General features: G+C 42.5%; 1 protein-coding gene across 1 annotated transcript in view; it reads right to left on the reverse strand.

The window, feature by feature from the left end:
- ITGA9 (integrin subunit alpha 9) overlaps window positions 1-22682 on the reverse strand; it is a 378558-nt gene that overhangs the window by 49913 nt on the left and 305963 nt on the right. The window contains exons 24-25 of the mRNA XM_032162085.2: window positions 3678-3803; window positions 1019-1138 (exon numbers count right to left, since the gene is read on the reverse strand). Of these exons, the coding sequence (XP_032017976.1) occupies window positions 1019-1138; window positions 3678-3803 (246 nt within the window). The remainder of the gene's footprint in view (window positions 1-1018; window positions 1139-3677; window positions 3804-22682) is intronic.

Here is a 22682-nt window from a genome sequence, read left to right on the forward strand (position 1 = left end):
AGGATTCTGCATTTCTAACAAACTCTCAGGTGACGCTGATGCTGCTGGTCCTCGGACCACACTTTGAGTAGCAAGGGTCTGGCATTTTACCCTGGCATTGTCTACCAGCAAAATTACCAATGGCACTTGCTGGAAAAGTTTCAAAAGGGGCGGCCAGACCATTACTAAACAGTTAAACAACAACTACAACAACAGACGTTGGTGAGGATGCAAAGAAAAGGGAACGCTTACACACTGTTGACAGGAAGGTAAGTTAGTACAATCAAAAAAGCAGTATGGAGATTTCTCAAAGAACTAAAAATAGAACTGCCATTCCATCCAGCAATCACACTAATGGGTATATACCCAAAGGGAAAGAAATATTGCATAAAAAATATACCTGCACTGGTAAGTTTATTGCAGCACTATTCACAATAGCAAAGATGGGGAATCAGCTTAAGTGTCCATCAATGGATGACTGGTTATAGAAAATGTGGTATACACACACACACACACACACACACACACACACACCATGGAATACTACTCAGCCATAAATAAGAATTAAATTATGTCTTTTGCAGCAACATGGATGGAAATGGAGTCCATTACCCTAAGTGAAATAACTCATAAATAGTCAACTACCACATGTTCTCACTTATAAGTGGGAGCTAAGTAATGGGTACCTATAGGCATAAAGAGTGGAATTAATAGACATTGGAGACTCCAAAATGTGGGAGGGGGGTGAAGGTTGAAGTTACCTATTGGGTACCATGTTCACTATTCAGGTGATGGGTACACTAAAAGCCCAGATTTCATCACTATACAATATATTCATATAAGAAGTCTGCACTTTTACCCCCTACATACATAAAAATAAAAACAGTCTTTTGTAGACAGCCAAAAGGGGGGGCAGCCATAGTGTCATGAGGACACCAATTCAAATGCTTTCCTTTTTCCTTTTTTTTACCCAAAATCGGATGTCAACAATTCAAATGCTTCTAAATGCATCCTACAAGTGCGGTTCATTAGGGCTTACCTTTTTCAGTATTTCTGTGTTCAGCAGCATGTAAATGTCTATAGTACGACTTTCTTCTTTAGCAAGAGCACTAAAGTTACAGTGTGCTGTTAGGCAAGAAATCCCTGGTTTTTCACAGTCCTGAGAAGAAAAGTCAGAAAAATTTCCAATGGAATTAAGAACAAAGACAAATCCACAACAATTTATAGAGTAGTGGGCTCCATGAACTTGGTGACTAAGGCAATTCCAGGCAGAGGAAATCCACAAGAAGATGCAATCATTCTTTCTCGCCACCAGAGGGCACTCAAGGGATTTCCCACCCGGTGGGAACCAGAGCACGCCTTTAAGTCAAGCAACTGGGAGAAAACAGCTCACTATTTTATCCTACCAAGAATTGGATGAATTCACAAAGAGAAATAATTTTTTTTAAACCCACACACTTAAATTTTGCATTGTGAAATCATTCTTATGAGTTTTGAACACAGACACGTTTCCTACATTATGTGATTTCCACCTGTGTAGTGGCAAATATACTTTCATGCCTATTTATTAGGTAGGGTAAATGACGGGGCTAAGAAGTCATGTGACTCTTGCTCAAGGAAACACAAAAGTTACAATAGAGACATAAATCTCGGCTGGGTGCAGTGGCTCACGCCTGTAATCCCAGCACTTTGGGAGGCTGAGGTAGGGGGGTCACCTGAGATCAGGAGTTCAAGACCAGTTTGGCCAACATGGTGAAACCCTGTCTCTACAAAAAATACAGAAATTAGTCAGGCGTGGTAGCGGGTGCCTGTAGTCCCAGCTACTGGGGAGGCTGAGGCAGGAGAATTGCATGAACCCAAGAGGCAGAAGCTGCAGTGAGCTGAGATCACGCCACTGCACTCCACCCTGGGCGACAGAGCAAGACTCCATCTCAAAACAAACAAACAAAGAACCAAAAACATAAATCCCAAATTTAAGTTACAAAAGTTTTCTTTTTTATATGATAGGTTCCAAAATGCATATACATACCTTGATGATGTTTCATCTATAGGGAAAAATTTTCAGCCAGACAGAGTCGTAACTATAAAATCACTAGGTATCACTACATCTAACAAGTCTAAGGGCTTTAAACAATATCATCCTCACTATGTAAGTAAAAAAAAAAAAAAAACACCCAACCTTTCAAGTGGCAAACAGTCATCCTTCTCAACAGGAGAAAAGAATGAGAAAGGAAATGATAAAGTTGAGATGTGCCAGGGCTGAAATAAGGAGCTTAGAGAAATGTAACCAAAGATTAAAAAAGGAGGCTTTGGAAAAGCATTGTCATTTCATCTTCAATACCTTCACTTTTTAAAAATGGAGGTGTAACAAATATAGTAAATAGAACAAATCTGAAGTGTATGTCTTTATAATTTTTTTTTTTTTTTTTTTTGAGACAAGTCTTGCTCTGTCACACAGGCTGGAGTACAGTGGCACGATCTTGGCTCACTGCAAACTCCGCCTCCCTGATTCAAGCGATTCTCCTGCCTCAGCCTCCTGAGTAGCTGGGTTACAGGTGCCCACCACCACACCCAGCTAATTTTTTTTTTTTTTTTTTTTGAGACGGAGTCTTGCTCTGTCGCCCAGGCTGGAGTGCAGTGGCGCAATCTCGGCTCACTGCAAGCTCCGCCTCCCGGGTTCACGCCATTCTCCTGCCTCAGCCTCTCCGAGTAGCTGGGACTACAGGCGCCCGCCACCACGCCCAGCTAATTTTTGTATTTTTAGTAGATACACGGTTTCACCATGTTGGCCAGGCTGGTCTCAAACTCCTGACCTCAGGTGATCCACCTCCTCAGCCTCCCTAAGTGCTGGTATTACAGGCATGAACCACCATGCCCGGCCTGTCTTTATAAATTTTTACATGTGTTTATACCTGGAGGACCACCACCCTGATTAGGATGTAGGACATTTCCAGCATCTAAGCAGGCTCTCTCATGCTCCATCCCATCCATATTCCTCTGAAAGTAACCACTTTCCTGACCTCTATCATCACGATTAGTTTTTGCTATTTCTGAACTTTGTATACGTGAAATATTACAATATGTGGCTTTTGTCTCTAGCTTCTTCCACTTAATATATTCTGTCTGTGAGATTCATTCATGTAGCAGTAGTTTGTTATTTTTCATTACTGTGTAATATTCCAGTGTATGGATATACCACAATTGCTTACTTATTCTCCTATTGATGGATATTTGCATTGTTCTCAGCTTTCAGCTATTTTAACATTTCTGTGAGCATTCTTTTTCATGTCTTTTCTGGGGGGCACAAGTACTCATTTTTCTTGGGGATATATTCAAGAGTAGAATGGCTGTGTCATAGGATACACACATTTTGTTTTAGTAGATTATCAAACAGTTTCCCAAAATGTTTGCACAAGAATAATCGCTCTTGTTTAGACTCACTCTAGTTGAAGAAACATTTTACTTTGTGCTTGGTGGCTTGCAAAGATTTATCCCTTTTCCAGGTAATAGGATTTGGAATGTAAATTTAACATTTTGATTGAAACCTCAGACCGACAATTAGGAGTTGACCACAGTCTGTGCCTTTATAAGTCAATTGATTAAAACCAGATTTAGGAAATAATAAATATCAAATAGAAAACTGGTGTCTTCCGAGTGAGGACCACCCATGTTACCCCAGCCACTAAACAAATCCTTACCAAGACTTTTCTTCCGGACTTCGTGAAAAAAGCAAATATTGTGTGGAAGATATTTTCTTGTTCTTGAGGGATGATGCAGGGAGTTGGGTTTTTCTGGAAAGAGCAGTTTCCCTTCTCTTGGCCCACCTGCAAATGAAAAGAGGCCTGTCAGAGGAGTCAGTCTCAAGAATGAATCATGATGCTGGAGCCTCTTATTGTAGAGGCAGGAGTGGTAGAACCCTAATTCACCTTTCCTCTTTGTCCATTTTGAAGTGGAGAACAATCACTGAAAAGCTCAAAGGCAGAAGTTGTAGCATCAACGGGGCCAAATAATAGAAAATGTGGATCTTAGGTCCCCCAATAATTGATGAGATGGCAATATAACATGCAAATGAGATGTGACTAGGAAATAGGAAGACGTAAGGAGTAAAATAAGCCTTACACTCCATGGTTTTGAAAGCACACTTAAGAACATCCTTACAAGCAATTCTTGTCTGAATGAGGAAAATGAGACTCAACTTAGGTCACCGGCCAACAGTCATGGAGTCAAGAACCCAGGTCTGGAACTTGGGACCAAGCCTGATGGATGATCTGCTGCCAGAGGTTTTCAACCATTCTAGAAAGCCCCCAGGGTGCTGTAAGACTCCTTAGGGGTCCTTCTAGAGAAAGGGAATGAGCAGCAAGCAGGACTGCTCTCGGTCCAACTCTAAAGCCAGAGTTTTGCTACCAAAAAAATAACTGACCAGTCTCTGCCCTGAGCCAGATGGGGACCTGCATGCTTGCCGAGCTCTTGGTGAGTGATTTGATTTTGCTTCTGACAGCAATGGCAATGGTGCTGAGTGACAGTGACAGCAACATCAGAAACAAAACAATGGTGCTTAGTCTTTCTTGATGATTTCCTTAAGAACAGCACTCTTTTTGATGTTTAAATTGAGGAACTGTTGGAAAAAATGAAGTCTTCTTTATATATCATCATATCACACTGGTTGTAGCTGAAGACTGGACAGGATGTGAGATCAAACCAGAAAATTAATAATTAGTAATTCATAATTTAGGATTGTGCTTACAATCCCATGGCTAACCACAGGCATCTGTTACATTGCCCAATCTATAATGCCCTTGAGTAAAATATAGTTGTTCAAGAATGTTTCAACTTTTTATTCATGGTAGGGAACAAAAACTTTTTTTGCTTTTTTTTTTTTAACTTTTATTTTACGTTTGGGAGTACATGTGCAGGTGTGTTATATAGGTAAACTTGTGTCATGGAGGTTTTTGGCACAGATTATTTCATCACCCAGGTACTAAGCCTAGTACCCAATAGTTATTTTTTTCTACTCCTCTCCCTCCTTCCAACCTCCATTCTCAAGTATACTCCAGTGTCTGTTGTTCCCTTCTTTGCATTCATGAGTTCTCATAATTTAGCTCCCACTTACCACTGAGATCATGCAATATTTGGTTTTCTGTTCCTGTGTTAGTTTGCTAAGGATAATGGCCTCCAGCGCCATCCATGTTCCTGCAAAGGGCATGATCTCATTCTTTTTTATGGCTGCATAGTATTCCGTGGTATATCTGTACAACATTTTCTTTATCCAATCTGTCTTTGATGGGTATTTAGGTTGATTCCATGTCTTTGCTATTGTGACTACTGCTGCAATGAACATTCATGTGCATGTGTCTTTATGGTAGAATGATTTATATTCATTTGGGTATATATACCCAGTAATGGGATGCTGGGTCAATTGGCAGTTCTGTTTTTAGCTCTTTGAGGAATAGCCGCACTGCCTTCCACAATGGTTGAGCAAATTTATACTCCCACCAACAGTATATAAGCATTCTCTTTTCTCCAAAACCTCTCCAGCATCTGTTGATTTTTGACTTTTGCTTTGTTTTTTTTTTTTTTTTGAGTTGGAGTCTCGCACTGTTGCCCAGGCTGGAGTGCAGTGGCGTGATCTCGGCTCATTGCAAGCTCTGCCTCCCGGGTTCAAGCCATTCTCCTGCCTCAGCCTCCTGAGTAGCTGGGACTACAGGCACCTGCCACCATGCCTGGCTAATTTTTTTTTTTGTATTTTTAGTAGATATGGGGTTTCACCGTGTTAGCCAGGATGGTCTCGATCTCCTGACCTCGTGATCCACCTGCCTTGGCCTCCCAAAGTGCTGGGATTACAGGCATGAGCCACCGCACCGGGCCAATTTTTGACTTTTGAATAATAGCCATTCTGACTGGTATGAGATGGTATCTCACTGTGGTTTTGATTTGCATTTCTGTAATGACCAGTGATATTGAGTTTTTCACATGCTTGTTGTCTGCAGGTATGTCTTCTTTAGAAAAGTGTCTGTTCATGTCCTTTGCCCTCCTTTTAATGGAGTTGTTTTATTCTTGCAAATTTAAGTTCCTTACAGATGATAGATATTAGACCTTTGTCAGATGCATAGTTTGCAAATATTTTCTTCCATTCTGTAGGTTGTCTGTTTACTCTGTTGATAGTTTCTTTTGCTGTGTAGAAGCTCTTTAGTTTAATTAGGTTCTATTTGTCAGTTTTTGCTACACAAATAAACTAAAGCTACCAATGCTAATCTATTAATAATGAATTATAAAACAAGACCACCAAAATTTGCTAAATTGATCTCTATTTTATCTTTGATCTGAATACATTCCAGGATTTACTATACATGTCTGAAGATAAATAAGGTGAAGGTTTATATCCTCAAGTTAAACTATTAGCAAAGAGGATGTTGCCTATAGAAGTTTCTCACAGTTTGGGACTTATTGTCCTTTAGAAGTGTCTAATAATTTGGAAATTTTGTTTTTTTTTTTTTTTTAGAGACAGGGTCTCTGTCTCCCAGGCTGAAGAATAGTAGTCCAGCTCACTGCAGCTTCAGCCTCCTGGGCTCAGGTGATCCTTCTTCCTCAGCCTCCTTAGTAGCTGGGACTATAGGCACATGCCACCACACATGGCTATTGTTTGTTTTGTTTTGTTTTTTGCTGGTTTCTTTTCTTTTTCTTTTTTTTTTTTTTGGTAGAGATAGAGTTTTGCCACATTACCCAGGCTGGTCTCGAACTCCTGAGCTCAAGCAATCTGCCTGACTTGGCCTTCGAAAGCACTGGGATTACAGGCATGAGCCACTGCACCCAGCCTCAATTATTTTATTTGAACCACAACATTTGGGGAAAACACACTAGCCTGAAATGATCTCAATCAACCTCAGGTTTGGATGATTTTAGAGGACAGGAGAGAGAAACAATGGGAAGGAGGCAATGAGCTTTAATGAAGATTTGGTAATTATTCCTTGGGTTCAATTGTTGAAAGTTGCGATAAATATTTGAAAGCCCATTTTAGAAAGCAATACGTAAGCTGTTGACATGGGGAGCAGCATGAACATTCACTTGTAAGACAAATGAGGAAAACAGCCGCTGCAGTGCTATGCAAGTGGGCGTTGGCGTGTGCCAATCAAATTTCAGCACCAACATGGATTCAAGAAGTTCTGCATTTCAAATAAATTAGGCAAATTGTAGATGATATATTCTGGTAAACTGCTGACTAAAAATGTGGCTTAGAAATGATACCCATCAATCTCAGAAGATGCACACTTGGATAAAACTATTGTGTGAAACATAAGAATGAAGAATATTATAGATTAATATACCATTCTTACAAAATTTTAAGCTTTCAACCACATGATTAAGTTAAACATTATAAGCAGATAGTTGATTATTTCTTTCATTTCTCCTAACTTCTTTTTATTGAGATAAATTTACAGGCATTAAAATCCACAGATCTAAAGGGTACAGTTTGATGAATTATGTCACCCAGTAACTACCACCCCATGAAAGTACAGAACTTGTCTCTCACTCCAGAAAGTTCCCACCAGTCCCTTGCCAGTCAATTCCCACTGCCCACTCCCCCGACCTCAAAGGCAATCATAGTTCTGATTCCTATTAAGTTGGCAAAAAAAAAGAGGGTTAAATTTATCTAATTAGGGAAATGGAGGATGTGCTATTTGGCGCTTGCCCTATATTTAGGCATATATAGTATATTGTGGATGGAAAATATTTATGTTTATTGGGTGCTTGAGAATCCGAATGTGTGTAGTTGTGCTCTTAATATCCATCACTTTTTCACTCCGAAGGCTGTAGGTCTCCACATTCCCTGTCTGTCTTCTGGAGTGGACATCTGCTGACAGACTGCTGGAAACTGTTTTCTGCAGCCCTGTGGCACGCACATTCCTCTGCTGAGATTACAAGGCCTGGCCACCCAAACACATTTGGTCTGGGTTTAGAGAAACACAACCTCTGAGCCCTGCAGGATGCATCCATCCCTCATTAAAATCAGGCGTGGGAGCAGAGTTCCTCCTTGCTCTGCACATTGGTGCTTCAGGTTTCTAGGCAGGGAGAGGAAGCTTGGGAGCAGAGCTCCAGCCCAGCCAGCATTGCTAATGTGCTTCAGGTGTGAAGAGCTGGCACTGTCATCTGGCCACAAGACGCCAGCAGAGAGGGGCTGGGAGATGGGAAAGGCAGGGCAAGCGAGAAACAGCCTAAGCCTCAGTGTCAACCCCAAGGGGCAGAGTCACAGCTCAGAAGTTAGTTTCTGTCTCCCGCTAGGAGTTTCTGGGGTGGCCTGTGAACAGGGTAATGGCGATGGCATGATGTGATGCAGTGTGACACCTAATCCGCCCCTAGTGGGATCTGGAAAAGGGAAATGAGGACTGAGTCTGCGGTGAATGAAAATCTTGGCCAGTTGTGCTCCTGACTGTGGTTACGTGGGAATCACTTCAATCGGGGAAAGCAACGTTTTTCTGAAAGGTTCAGGGTGGTCCCCTTTCAAAAGGAGATTGAAGGTTGCCTGGTGCTACATAAGTCTGATTCAGACCAGCTAATCCTATTGCAGTCGCACCTTCAGTCCTCAGCTAAAACTCAGGAACTCAGTACCTACCCAGGGTCATCAAGGTGGAGGGGGGCGGTCCTCTAACCGTGTTGAACAGGTACCAATGTGACAGCCATGACAATAGTACCTAACACTTGCACGGCCCTTACTGCATGCCAGGCTCTCAGTGCTTTCCACACATTCAGTCCTCACAGCAGTTCCCTGAGGCAGGTACTATTACTGTCCCCACATTTTTCTGTTTTTTTTTGAGATGGAGTCTTTTTCTCTGTTACCCAGGCTGTAGTGCAGTGGTGCGATCTCGGCTCACTGAAACCTCTGCCTCCTGGGTTCAGGTAATTCTGCCTCAGCCTCCCCAGTAGCTGGAATTACAGGCGCACACCACCATGCCTGGCTAAGTTTTTTTGTATTTTTAGTAGAGATGGGGTTTCATTATATTGGTCAGGCTGGTCTTGAACCCCTGACCTCAGGGGATCCACCTGCCTCGGCCTCCCAAAGTGTTGAGATTACAGGTGTGAGCCACAGTGCCTGGCCTACTGTCCCCATTTTACAGATGGAGGCAAGCTGAGAGGCAACAGGAGGCCCAATGACCACCAGAGGCCCCCCAGGTAGCAGGCCACAGAACTGGCCTGGGACACACGTCACACAGCTGCAGACATCTGCTTGTCACCACTTTCCTGCACTACCTCTTAGGTGGAAGGTGAGGATGGGGCTGGGGCAGGAGTCACAGAAGAGTAGAGGTGGAGGGAAAGCTTCCTTTCCTCTTACTGTGGTCAGAGGAAGAAACCACTAGCCTGGAAACCTCAGCATTCTCCAGCCTGACCCATTTCCACCACTGTGGCAAAAAAATCACTCCTGCCTAGACCATGGGAGATAAAAGTGCCTGCTGACTGAGAAGACGCCTATTCTGTACAGTCTCTTGGGCTGGAAGGGGGAACAGAGCATTCTGGAATGTTGTTTCTGGAAGGCAGCTGCGAGATCATGCAGTCCTTGTGGCCTCAGCTGACAGATAAGGAAACAGAGGTCCCCGAGTTCAGCGACTTGTCCGAGGTCACATCTGGGCCCCAGTGAAGGAGTTCTGTGGTACAGAGGGTCTTGATGAATACTCAATAGTCCTGGCTTCAGCCCTAGCTCTGCCTGCTACCAGCCGTGCCAGTTTGGGTCTCCAGGGCCTCAATTTCCTCATCTACACATGAGGATGTTGGCCTACGTAGTCACTCAGGTTGTCCTCAATTGCTAATTCCTCACTTCATGAACTGTCTGTGTATTTTCATTACAGCAGGGGGCTACCTTATCTCATCACACAGATAAACAATTACTGACTATCCATCCTCCCACAACTTGGTTTTAACCGCCCTCTTTGCTCAAAGTCAAGGGGACGTGATGCTTTTTTCATGTGTTGCAGACAACCCAAGCATCCCCGGCCAATGACCAACAATGTCATTTCCTTGGCTGGCTAAGAACTCTGTGGCCATCTCCCCCTTGCTCTTCTCTGCCCACTCAGTCCTCATTTATTTCCCAGGCTACCAGAGTCCAAATGCTTCTCATGACATGGCTGCTTATCTCTCAGGGCCTCTGGGAGCTGGCAGAGGTCCACGGCTATTAGAATTTGAACAAAAGGACTTCACCAGGCACCCAAACAAGCACAGGAGGATGCAGGACACAGTGACAAGGCTGTATTCTACCAAGGCAGGTACTGAGGATTTTCTGTTGGCATCTGTCCTCCCCCTTACCCCAAAGAGGATATTGTGCAAACTGAAACCATGAGATGGTGGTGACTGGGGAAGCTGTCAGGAACCCTGGCTGTAGGAGCCCAAGGAGTGACCATCAGTTGGTGGCAGAGTCTGGGTCAGCCTCAGTGAAGGGAGCTGTCATGGTCAGAAGCCACCACGGTGCCAGGCCTGTGAGAGGATAAAGAATCCCCTGTTCACTCTAGGGGATCTGGCAAGACCTTGCTTCATGAAGTACTGAAGTGTGAATCAGGGCTGATTTCATAGGTGTGATACTGAGAAAGAGAGCAGACCCTTTGTTTCAAATGTTGTCGTCATCTGATCCCAGGTGGAGAAGGGAAGTCAAGAGCTTTTACTTTCTAGGCTGAGGTGGTCTGATAAACGGCTTGGAGGAAACGGCATTTCCACGTTGAAGGCTCAATCAGGCACTTCTAAGGGTTGTCTGTTGACTCAGAGCAAGAGAGAGGACACAGGTTTCCTCCCACAGGGCCCCAGAACAGAGCAGCCAAACACAGTCCCTGTGCCTAGGTTTGAACACTGAAGAGGCAGAAAAGTCCTCTGATCTTTTTTCTAAGTGTCATGCTCCAAGCACATCACCCTGGGAAATTGCTTATGGTCCCATCTCTATATTGAGTTCAGATATCAATGGAAATAATACTAATATTAGGTGCTGTTAGTATGTTAGAGAACGGCATATGCTGAATCCTTACGGCACCCATGTGTGGAGGGTACTACTCTCAGAAGAATGACCATATAATTTATTTTCTAAACTGGGACATTTTTGAGGTTCAATCAGGTAGAACAGCAACACAGAGACATTTATCAGGGATGTGACAGATAAGCTTTAACTGCTGCTCTCCTTAATTTCCACCCCTTTTTACAGATGAGAAAACTGAGGCCCAGAGAGGTTAAGTAACCTGTCATGTCTGAGAAGCACATCTCGAAAATCCCCGCCAGGATGCTCTGTCCCACTCCATCTTCCTTGCACCAGGCTGCGTAGTCGCTATTCCACATACTGAAGCCCAAACACAACCTGACCACCACCTCACTGTTTATCCATTTGCAGCCCCTCAGAGCACAGCTCCTAATGAGATTATAAATCTTGTCTACAAATTTCTCCCTCCATCAGGAAGTCAGCCCCTCTCATGATCTGACTCAGAGGAAGTGGCATTGCAGGTGGATCTCAAAGGATAAAGAAAACTTCTCAGGAGTAAAGGGAGGAGGGAGAAAGGAATTCCAGGAAGAGAACAGCATGTGCAAAAGCATAGAGGGGCAAACTTGAGACTTGAGTCTAGAGAGCCGAGGAGTTCAACACAGGTCAAGCGCTGGATGAATGCTGGGTAGAGGTGGCCAGAACTGAGGCAGGGGAGATGGGCCTGGACACGGAGGAGGGCATGTGACAAGTCTTACACGTGGCGTGGGTGGAGGTAGTTACCTAGAAGGTAATACGAACCAGGGAAAGCTTTGAAGCAGGAGAATGTATGAGAATGTATGATTTAGATCATGTGGATTAATGTCGCTCAAAATTAAAGAAATAATTTGCAGCTTTGGTATGCAGTATTTTATTTTTAGCGTTTTTTTTTTTTTTTTTTTTTGAGACAGAGTTTTGCTCTTGTTGCTCAGGCTGGAGTGCAATGGTGCAATCTCAGCTCACCACAACCTCTGCCTTCCGGGTTCAAGCAATTCTCCTGCCTCAGCCTCCCGAGTAGCTGGGATGATGGGTGTGTGCCACCATGCCCGGCTAATTTTGTATTTTTAGTAGAGATGGCGTTTCAACATGTTGGTCAGGCTGGTCTCAAACTCCTGACCTCAGATGATCTGTCCGCCTTGGCCTCCCAAAGTGCTGGGATTACAGGTGTGAGCCACTGTGCCTGGCCTATTAGTATATTTTTAACAGGCAGAAGCATAGATGCCTCTACCAGTTTGCCATTCTACCAGTACTAACCCCATCAGCTGGCTGGGGTTCCAAGGATAGGAAGGGTTACCAAAGTGTCCATGGCTTGATGCCCCTTGAATGCGTGCATCACCAATCAAAGGAAAATGGAAGATTAAATTAGCAGAGGAACAAACCGAATGACAGTAATGCTCCCCATGAGCCACGGCTGGAGTGATCCCACAGTGTGGTTTTTGGGTAAAAAAAAAAAAAAAAAAAAAATCCTAAAAGGTATGATCTAAACGCTATGTTTGTTGAATTGGCTTGGATTAAAAGGGACCTAGGTTCATTTTAGAATAACATGTGTTTCCTGTTAACTCACGTTTCTGTGTTATTCATTGACTTTATGTTCTCTGTTACATCCCTGGGCCCGTTTTCCATATTGTATTACACCAATCACAGCTGACGGCAACCGGGTAAACATGACCCACCCCCTGACTTATCGCCTGCTTCTCTGAAGTCACACGTTCCTTGAGTTTGAAAACTCAGAGAATGTTTTGAATGCCTACTTTGCTAATTCAATTACCCATTGCCTACTCTGAGAACCAAGGCATCAAAAGACAGTAAGCCCCTATTCTGGCACAGGAGGCTGAACACATACTATAATAGCTGCGATGACATTAATTTTAGGACTTCAGGGTTTGAAATAAAGATAGTATGCATACAATGACTGAGAAATGATACCAGCTGGTTGATTAGCCTGACCTAAATGTCTAGTTCTAGAAAGATAAATAAGATAGCTTCATATTATCCATCCAGAAAAATGCAAACCATGATTTATGGCTGCTTACCAGCCTTAAAGAGCCCTTCAAATTATATCTCGTGTTAAATCATGTTGCTATGATTTACTATTGAGTGTTTCTTCATATTGACCAAAGACTAAAATATAATAATATTAATGAATCCTAGACAAATACTTTCATGTATCGCCATTCATTTCAAGACCCTGTAATAATGCAGACTCAGGATAACCTACAAAGGGTGGATGCTCACAGGCTCTGTTCATTTACTCTAATTTTTCAATTGCAATGACACTATTTAATATAAGGCCAGAGAAACAGCGATAATGATCTTAGATTGCTCCTTAATATGAACATGCCTAATTTCATGCTACTCGTGTGTGCATCACCCCATTTGAAGGTAATGAGGAGTCTTCAATGGCATTCTTCGGGAGATCCTTCTGAAGAATGATGGGTTCTTTTGCTTTGTGAAAAGAGACCCTGTGTTCATTAGTGCACCAAGTTCGGATTTTCTGATATTTACCCCTCTGTGTAGCTAGTGGTTCCATGGTGTTTACATAAGAGACAAAAATCCAAAAAAGAGAAACAGTCTGATGATCACAACAACATAAGCTAGGCTAATATGAGGGCCTCTGGCTTTGGGCAGTCCCTGCTAGCTTCAGTGTTCAAATAAAGAGTTCTGTCTTTGAACCGAAATGGGTAAACAAAATCACATGACAGCCCACTCCAAACCTGCAGAGCTGGGGATGGAGCAGGAGGAGCAAGAAGTTAAAGAATGACCTAGTATCACTTAAGCACAGAAAGGAAAAGATCGTAACTTTAACTCTAGATGTCTTCTCCCTTTCTAACTGAAAACTGTCTTCTAAATAAAATACTTGCTTTCTCTAACCCTTTCCCCATCCCTTAAGGCAGTCATCCCTGTGAAAAGTGGTATGCGGTCTGAAAAGGTCAGGGTGTTACTGAGATCAAACCTGAAACTGAAAATAAAGGGGCAAAGCCTCCAGACCAACGTTTCAGAGGAAAGGTTGAGTATAATCCATTGCAGAGTTTTGATTTCTGTATGAGGCTGCCATTATTTCATGAACAATTTCGCTTCTCACGATAAAAGCCAGTGGATTTGATTTCCATCAGCTTTAGGGTTTGGCTAAAACAATGCCTCTGCATCCTCCCTTCCTCCCTCTTCCTTTGCGTGTGACAGGCCAACGTGCTGGAAAGTCAAGAGTGCAGGCCACCACCACCAGGCTGCCCTGTAAAACGGGATGGCCTTTAATTAATTTACTTGTAATCAGAGAAAGACAAGTTCCCCAGACGAAGCCCATTTCCCAGGCATGGGGATGGCCTTTTACTGGAGTTAAAGCGATACAGATGGGAAGTAGTCTCAGAGAGGCAGTGACACAAAAGAATTTCCAGATGCGGTCAGATTCTCTTTAGTGAAAAAGAGATACATAAATATGTTATCTGAGCACTTGACGTGCATACCAAAAATGTTTTCCTTCCACAGATAATGAAATATTTTGGAAGCAGAATGGTCTCTTGATTTGGGTAATAAATGAGTCAATAGCCCCCATATGAGACACAACATGGTCCTTGGAATTGTATCTGCTTGTTTAAATTCTGGTTCTAGCACTTGGACCCATCTTCCCTTAAAGGCTAAAGCAGCACACCTATTCACTGGGTTGTCTCTGCATTTCCTGCATATATTGCTTTATTAGTTCCCTTTTATCAAAGGGTAAATCACACTCATTTTCTGGATGCCATGATTTCTACATCACCATCTGTCTAACCTTTTCCACTACTTTTCTGAGAGTACATACACCAGAGCAGTGAAAAGTGAAACCTCAGTGTCATTCACTAAGTCTCAAGTTTCAAGGACTTCATGGGAGGCCTGAAATATGCTTTAGGTCATAGGTTTAGATTAAAGAGAAGTAAGTGAGGTTGGCTCCCTGACAGCTAGGGAGATAATCACTTCTCAGCGTCTAACAATGTTGAGGCAGTTCTTTTTGGTCTGAAGAAACTTGGGGTGTATGTCAGAAAAGCATTTTCCTGTTTTTGCGCTTCCGAAGCATACACAATTAGTCCTTGGCAGTTTAAATGAGAACCATGTGTTTCTCGGCAATGGCTGATGAGCCCTGTTTATCCTCAGTGAGATTTCCTGTTATCGACTTTGGTAACAACCCATCACCCCTGCCATGGCAAGGCTCTGTGTCATGTTGCTTTTAAGGAATGAACTAAGCAGATTCCTCACCACCAACTTTTAACGCCTATTCATGCAGCAGACCAGAAAACACCAGGCACCTACACATCGGCATTCAACCAGCCTATACGCTGGCAACAAAGTGTTAATGCTTCCAGATGTCATAGCAGCTGTGAGCACAAGACATTTGGGCTCCTTGATAAGGCCGGGCGCCTTCAGTCAGCAGGGAGACAGCACTGCTGGCTTGATTTATTCTCTGGCCACACAGGTTAAAGGGCAGCCTCTGAACCACACTGTGTATGGACAGCCGGGGCTGAAGCTTACCCCCACCTTCCAGAAGGTGTGTGTTGAGTGTAACTTGTGCACAGAAGCACACACGCTTTCTCCCTCCAGCCAAGCTCAAATTAACCAAGAGCCTAGGAATGTAACTCTTGTTCCAGAATTCAATCAGCCATCTCCCTTCTTTTAAGTGTTTGGCTTCTGTTGAGAAAAAGATTTAAGGCAAACCTAATCCTGACCCATTTCAGGAACTTGACTATTCAGCTTGCATTCATACATGTGCAGAAAGAAGATAATGAATAAGAAAAAGAAAAGAAAGTTTAGGGCCATTACTGAGATCAGCAGTGTCTGCGTGAGAGAGAGAAACCGAGGGGGAAGGAAATATGTGTTCAAATCCCTGACCAAAGACTGTAGAGTTTAAATTTGCTCTAAGAAGCCTTTGTTTCTGATAAGTAATTCAATCTCTTATTTCAAAATTTCACCTTCTTATTCTCACATTGCAATTAAGGCAACCTCTGCCATGGGTTAAAGGAATTTGTCAAAATATTCCTACTGGGGGATCTCAAGTAGAGATGGGGGGGATGTCCTGGAGCCAATCCCCAGGAGATACAAGGGGTGACTGTGTGTCTGAGGATGCCACTAACAGAGTGGAAGCAGCCATTTCTTTCATTTGTCTGAGCACTCACTATGGTCTCGGCACCAAATGCTAGGGATACACAGAAAATAAGGACCTTGCCCTTTACTCTCATGGTGTTTTTAATCTCGTGGAAGAAGACTGACGATAAGAGAGTAATTTCACATAGTGACGAGTGCTATGAAGAAAACAACATACAAATGGGATAGAGAGTAATGGGGGTTTGCAACTTTAGGTAAAGTGTTCAGGGAAGACTCATTGAGAAAGTGAACTCTGGGCTCAGATCTGCATAATGAGAAGGAGCCAGCTATGCAAAGATGGGAGGGAACAGTGTTCTCAGGAGAGGAAGGTGCAAAGGCCCTGAGGCAGGGCCATCTGTGAAGGCATCTGGGAAGGCTTGACAGAGAGGACATATGAACTGGGTCTTGAAGAATGAGTGAGCTTTCCACAGCCAGCGGGGAGGAGAAGTAACTAGCAAGGGCAGGGGGCCCAGGGAAGTGCACAGTGAGAGCCTTGAGCAGCCTTCATGGTCCAGGGAGGCTGGAAGACAAGGTCAGGGACGAGGGGCTATTGGAGAAAATGGCCTGGAAAGGTGGGTGGAAGGGAACGCGGGGTTTTGGACCTCATGGCTTTGGCCATTAAGATTTCCTTGATTTTTTTTTTTTACTGAGAATCTCGGAGTGTTTCTGAGCATTATACAGATAAATTATTAGGACTAGAAGTTGGTGTAGAGAAATTATTAGGACTAAAGTTCTCAGATGGTAAACCAGGTCCTTACTTCCCGAGTGATAATGACTCGGATGAGGAGGGGTTGGATGAAGAAGCACGGGATTTGCTGCTCAGTTTTGAATTTTTATTTGGAGAATATGGAGAGAGCAAAGAGGACACCCTAGGACGGGAAAGAAACTTAAAGGAATTGTAATCTTTTTCGGAAGAGAAGGGGGAAGTCAAGGTAATAGCTCAACTTCTCTACAAGAGGGAACTAGGCAATTGTTTTTCATTTTAGCTAAGAAAAGGTTATGGGGCATGGAGAATTGTGGATAGTCATAACAAGGGATTCGAGGGATACCAGAATGGCTTAACAAAGAGAACTTGCTGGAAAAGCGGTTCTGTTGTACTGGGGAGACATCTCGATTGTATTCTGTCCAAAGGTAGAGGGTTGGATCATATAATCCCCCAAATCCACCTCTTCCTACATGAGAGGGGTTTCTAATCCTTGTTAGAAGGAACCTCTCACCCAGAGAGCTGGCTTGGTACAGTCAACCCTTGAATTTCCACAAAAAAAAATTAAGGGTGAAGGCGAGGAAAAAAAGAAGCATGTGTTCATGATGAGGAAGAGCAGCAGAGATAAAAATGTGCATTGTTCAGTTTCGTCTTGGGTTATTTGCTGGGCTGTTTAAAGTGCCAGGCCTGGCTCTTATACAAGTCTCAGCTCCAATAAGCTGGCTGCAGGGGAGACTTCTCATTGCAATTACCCTCTAATCATAGCTAAGTCATAAAATCCAGGACTTTTCTGATGTGAAATGTGCAGGCTTTAAAAATCAGTGTCACTGTCAGCTGCTGTTGCCAGCAAAATAAGTGATTCACATTGTGGCAGAAAACTCCCCCAGAGTGAAAGCTAATGAGAACACACACGGAGACCTCTGGATGTCCAGTCGGAACCCCACACAACGACAGCATGGGGGCTGGCGTTTCAAAGGTCAGAAATCAAATAGGGCTAAAATCAAGGGGGAGAGAATTCTCAGAAAAGACACAGACTTGGCAAGGACTTCATGGGCAAAGAAATTCTCATGGCAAACTCCTGTAAGACAGCTTTGGTCCCTGCAACTTCTGAATAAGGGTCTCTGTGAAACTGTCCCTGACCACTCCGTTTAAAATTACAACCTTCCCCAATCCCTATCCTCTTGCTTTTTAAATTTTTCTCCAGAGCATTTACCATCATGTAATAAACTATATGCTTTACTTATTACTGTCTTTCCCCACCAGAATGTAAGCTACATGAGGGCTGGAAATTACTTTTTGTCTGTTTTCCTCTCTGCACTAGGTGCTTAGCATATGCTGGGTGCAAAGTATTTGTTGAAAGAATGAACATGTGGATAAAAATATCCCCACAACAGCCTCTTGTGGTGAAGACTGTCATCACCATTTTACAGATAAGAAAATGGGAGAGCAGAGATTGAAGTCTCATGCTTTAGACCAGGGCTTCTTAAATACGAACAGACAAAGGAATCCCTGGGGATCTTGCTGAAGTGAAGGCTCTGACTCAGCAGGCCTGGGTGGGGCCTTAGTTCTGCATGACCATGCCTCAACTTCCAGGTGGTGCTAGAGCTGCTGGACAGCTACACACCCAGACAAAAGGACGGCACAAGACCCTGCAAGTGGCTGAAGGAAATCAAAATGTTTTATCCCAAAATAGATTTCTTTGACATCGTTTGAAATGGCTGCTGCGGGGCCAGCAAACAGAAGTGGCCTTGCAAAACTGTCTCTTGTGGGGAAATTTTGCATCTGTGGAGAATCTCCTTGAATGCAGCCAGCCCTTCTCTTTCTAGGCCTTTCCCAGATTTAGGGCAGATTGAGTCTGACACCTTTACAAGTCTGAAAAGAAATTCACCATCTATTCTCTCCAGGAGTTATGACCTGTAAGGCTTCATCTACATAACAACGCCACCTTTGCCAGCCAAGCCTCCTTCTTTCTCTCCCCCATGACATGTCTTGCCATTAAAACCTGGTTGTGGTCATGCTCTGAGCCTGCATTCTTTCTATAACCTCAAGATGGTATATAAGCTTCTGTACCTTACTAGGGGGTTGGGTCTTCATTTTGAAGCCTCCCCTGTATACAAGTTAAATAAATCTGTGTGCCTTTTCTCCTATTAATCTGCCTTTTCTGAGTTGATTTTTCAGTGAAAAGGACCAAGGGTTCCCCTTGACTCCACACTGTACAGCTGTGGCAGGATGAACCCCCAAATTGGGGTTTGGCCTGGGAGGGCTGGTGGGTTTTGGCTTCCTAAAGGAAAGAATTCAAGAGGAAGCCCAGAGAGTAAAGTGAAAGCAAGTTTATTAAGAAAGTAAAGAAATAAAAGGGTGGTTACCCCATAGGTAACACAGCCCCAAGGGCTGCTGCTTGGCTATTTTAATGGTTATTTCTTGATTAAATGCTAAAAAAGGAGTGGATTATTCATGAGTTTTACAGGAGAGGGGCTGGGAATTCTCCGAACCCAGGGTTCCTTCTGTTTTTAGAGCATACAGAGTAACTTCTAGGAGTTGCCATGGCATCTGTAAATTGTCATGGTGCTGGTGAATTATCATTAGTGTCACCATCTTGATTCTGGCTGACTTCAGCTGGCTTCTTTACCACATCCTACTTTATCAGCGGGGTCTCTGTGACCTGTGTCTTGAGAAACAAGTCCTGCTGAACTCCTATTTCACAGTGAACCCCACTGTTAAGAGTGAACATCAACTTAGCCACTTACCAATTTACCTTGGCCTTCCCTCTAACTCTTCCTTGCCTCAATTTCCTTACGAAATTATAATGAAGATTAGATTAATTTGTTCTTGTAAAGTACTTGATACAGTATCTCTGCACTATACCTATCTGTAATAAGTTAGTAAGAATTCATACTTTTTGGTCTGAATCTAACAACTTTCTCTCAGAATCCTAAGGGAGCATTATTAAAGTTATGTTCTACTTCACCAAAATAGAAGTCAACATCTATGCTGAGAACCATGATAATATACAACTACTATCAGAAAATTAGAAGTTTCTCCTGGATATATTATGTGAAAATTTTGAGACAGGTTCCTAAAAGTGGAATTGTTGGTATTCATATTTTAAATTTTGGTAGTTATTGTCAAATTGCCTTTCATATCAGTAGTATTTGAAAGTGCTCATTTCTCTTCATCTTAACCAACAATGGATCTTAACAATTTTTTAGATTTTTGCCAGTTTAATGAGGAGGAAAACCTCATTTTAAGTTTGCATTGCTCTGATTACCAGTGAAGCTAGGCATCTTTCTATATGTTTATTTGCTATTAAAATTTCTTCTTGAACTCCTGGCCTCAAGTGATCCTCCGGCTTCAGCCTCCCAAAGTGCTGGGATGACAGGTATGAGCCACGACACCCAGCCCCTAAAATTTCTTCTTTTGTGAATTTCCTGTTGATATAACTTCAACCATTTTTATAATTTTTGGTCTTTTCTGCATTATTTTGTAGAAGCAATTTATATATTATCTATTTTTACCCATGTTGCAAATATGTTCTCCCAAATATCTTTTCCCTTATGATGTATTTTGATCACATAAAAGTTTAACATTTTTATAGGTTTAAATTTGTTAATTTTTTCTTTATGGTTTCAGGATTTTATGGCTTGCTTAGGAAGAAGAGCTTCCCATCTAAAGATTATGAAAATATTTAGTTCTGCAAATTTTTTTTTAGCATCTAACTTTAATTCACCTGTTCTTTTTGTTTGTTTTTTTTCTGTGAGGTACAGGCTTTCTCTAATTTCTTCCCAAATGGATAGCCAATTGTCTTCATATCATTTATTGATGAGTTTATACACTGCCACTGTTTTGGAACGATATTTCATCAACTTTTTTTTTCTGCCCCTTTTTCTCTATCCTCTTTCTCTGCAACTCCAATTGTGTATATCTTGATAAACTTTGTGGTGTCCCACAAAGCACACCAAAGGCCTCTGGGGCTTCAACCATTTTGCTCGTGTTTTATTCTTTTTTCCTTCTGTTCTTCAGATTGGAAAATCTGTACTGTAATCCAGCTTCAAGTTCACTGATTGTGTCAGCTCAAATATGCTATTGAGCCCCTCTAATGCATTGTTCATTTCAGGTGTTTTACTTTTTTTTTTTTTTTTTTATTAAATTGAGACAGAGTCTCACTCTTTTGCCCAGGCTGGAGTGCAGTGGTGTGATCTCGGCTCACCGCAACCTCCGCCTCCTGGGTTCAAGCAATTCTCCTGCCTCAGCCTCCTGAGTAGCTGAGATTACAGGCGATTCTCCTGCCTCGGCCTCCTGAGTAGCTGGGATTACAGGCATCTGCCAACACTCCCGGCTAATTTTTTGTATTTTTGGTAGAGATGGGGTTTCACCATGTTGGCCAGGCTGGTCTTGAACTCCTGACCTCACACCTGCCTCAGCCTCCCAAAGTGCTGGGATTACAGGCATGAGCCACTGTACCCGGTCAGGTGTTTAACTTTCTTTTATTTATTTTTTTTGAGATGGAGCCTTGCTCTGTCATTCAGGCTGGAGTGCAGTGGCACATCTCGGCTGACTGCCATCTCTGCTTCCCGGGTTCAAGCGATTCTCCTGCCTCAGCCTCCCGAGTAGCTGAGATTACAGGCACCTGGCCCCTATACCTGGCTAATTTTTGTGTATTTTTAGTACAGACAGGGTTTCACCATGTTGGCCTGGCTGGTCTCCAACTCCTGACCTCAGGTGATATGCCCAACTCAGCCTCCCAAAGTGCTGGGATTACAGGCGTGAGCCACCGTGTTCGGCCCATGTTTTACTTTCAATTCCAGAATTTCCCCTTGGTTGTTATAATTTCCATCTATTTTATTATTCATTTATTTAATTTCCACTTATTTTAATTTATTCATCGATATTACTGATATTCTCTATTTGATGAATCATTGCTGTCATACTTTATTTAAACTGATTTTAGTTCTTTAAACATTTATAACAGCTGCTTTGAAGTCTTTGTTAAATCCAGCATCTGGGTTCCTCAGAGACAGTTTTTATTAACTGTTTTTTTCTTCCTGTATAGCACATGAGAAATATATATGATATATACAATGTCTGTGTGTGTATTTAAATTGGACATTTTAGACAATATATTGTAGCAATTCTGGATTCTTACCCCTCCCATTGAGGGGTAGTTGTTACTTTTTTTGTTTTGTTTGTTTAGCAACTTGCCTGGACAAACTCTCTAGAGTCTGTTTTTCCTGGAGTGTGTAGCCTCTGATGTTTCTGCTGGCAAAATATATATTGCATGTATGTATATATATATGTATGTGGGTATATGTGTGTGTGTGTGTGTGTGTGTGTATATATATATGTATATATATATTTATCACTTGTTTTTATTTTTAAGCCTGGTTTTGCAGGGGCTGTCCTGGATCAGCACAGCTTGGTGATCAGCCAATGACTGGTCAGAGGCTGTATGTAAACATCCTGATCTAGGAAGGATTTCACCCTCAGTTGGTGGGTCTGTGTGTGCCTCTGGGGAAAGCATTTGAAGATCAGGCAGTTTACAGTCAGCTTCAGCTCTTACCTTCTGTATTCACAAGTCCTCAGGGCCAATCAGTTGATTCTCTTGGATTTTTTTAGGGAGACAGTAACAATTTTCACAATAGGATACTTTTTTTTTTTTTTTTTTTTTAAGAATAAAGGCTATCATTCCTTTTTATTGTTAAGGCCTCCAACACAACTAAACTGAAGAGACACTAGCAGGGACTCATGCCTGTTCCTCACTTAGCTTGAAGTTTCCTATAGGTTTCTGGCAAAGGGTCTTTGTCAAGTTGAGGAAGTCTTCTATGCCTTCCTTACTGGAAATGTAATAAAGTATCATAAATAAATGTTGAATTTAATTTTTAACTTTTTAGAAACCCTGATCAAGATTATCATTTG

Source organism: Hylobates moloch, unplaced genomic scaffold, assembly GCF_009828535.3.
Source record: "Hylobates moloch isolate HMO894 unplaced genomic scaffold, HMol_V3 SCAFFOLD_8, whole genome shotgun sequence".
Classification (NCBI taxonomy): Eukaryota; Metazoa; Chordata; class Mammalia; order Primates; family Hylobatidae; genus Hylobates; species Hylobates moloch.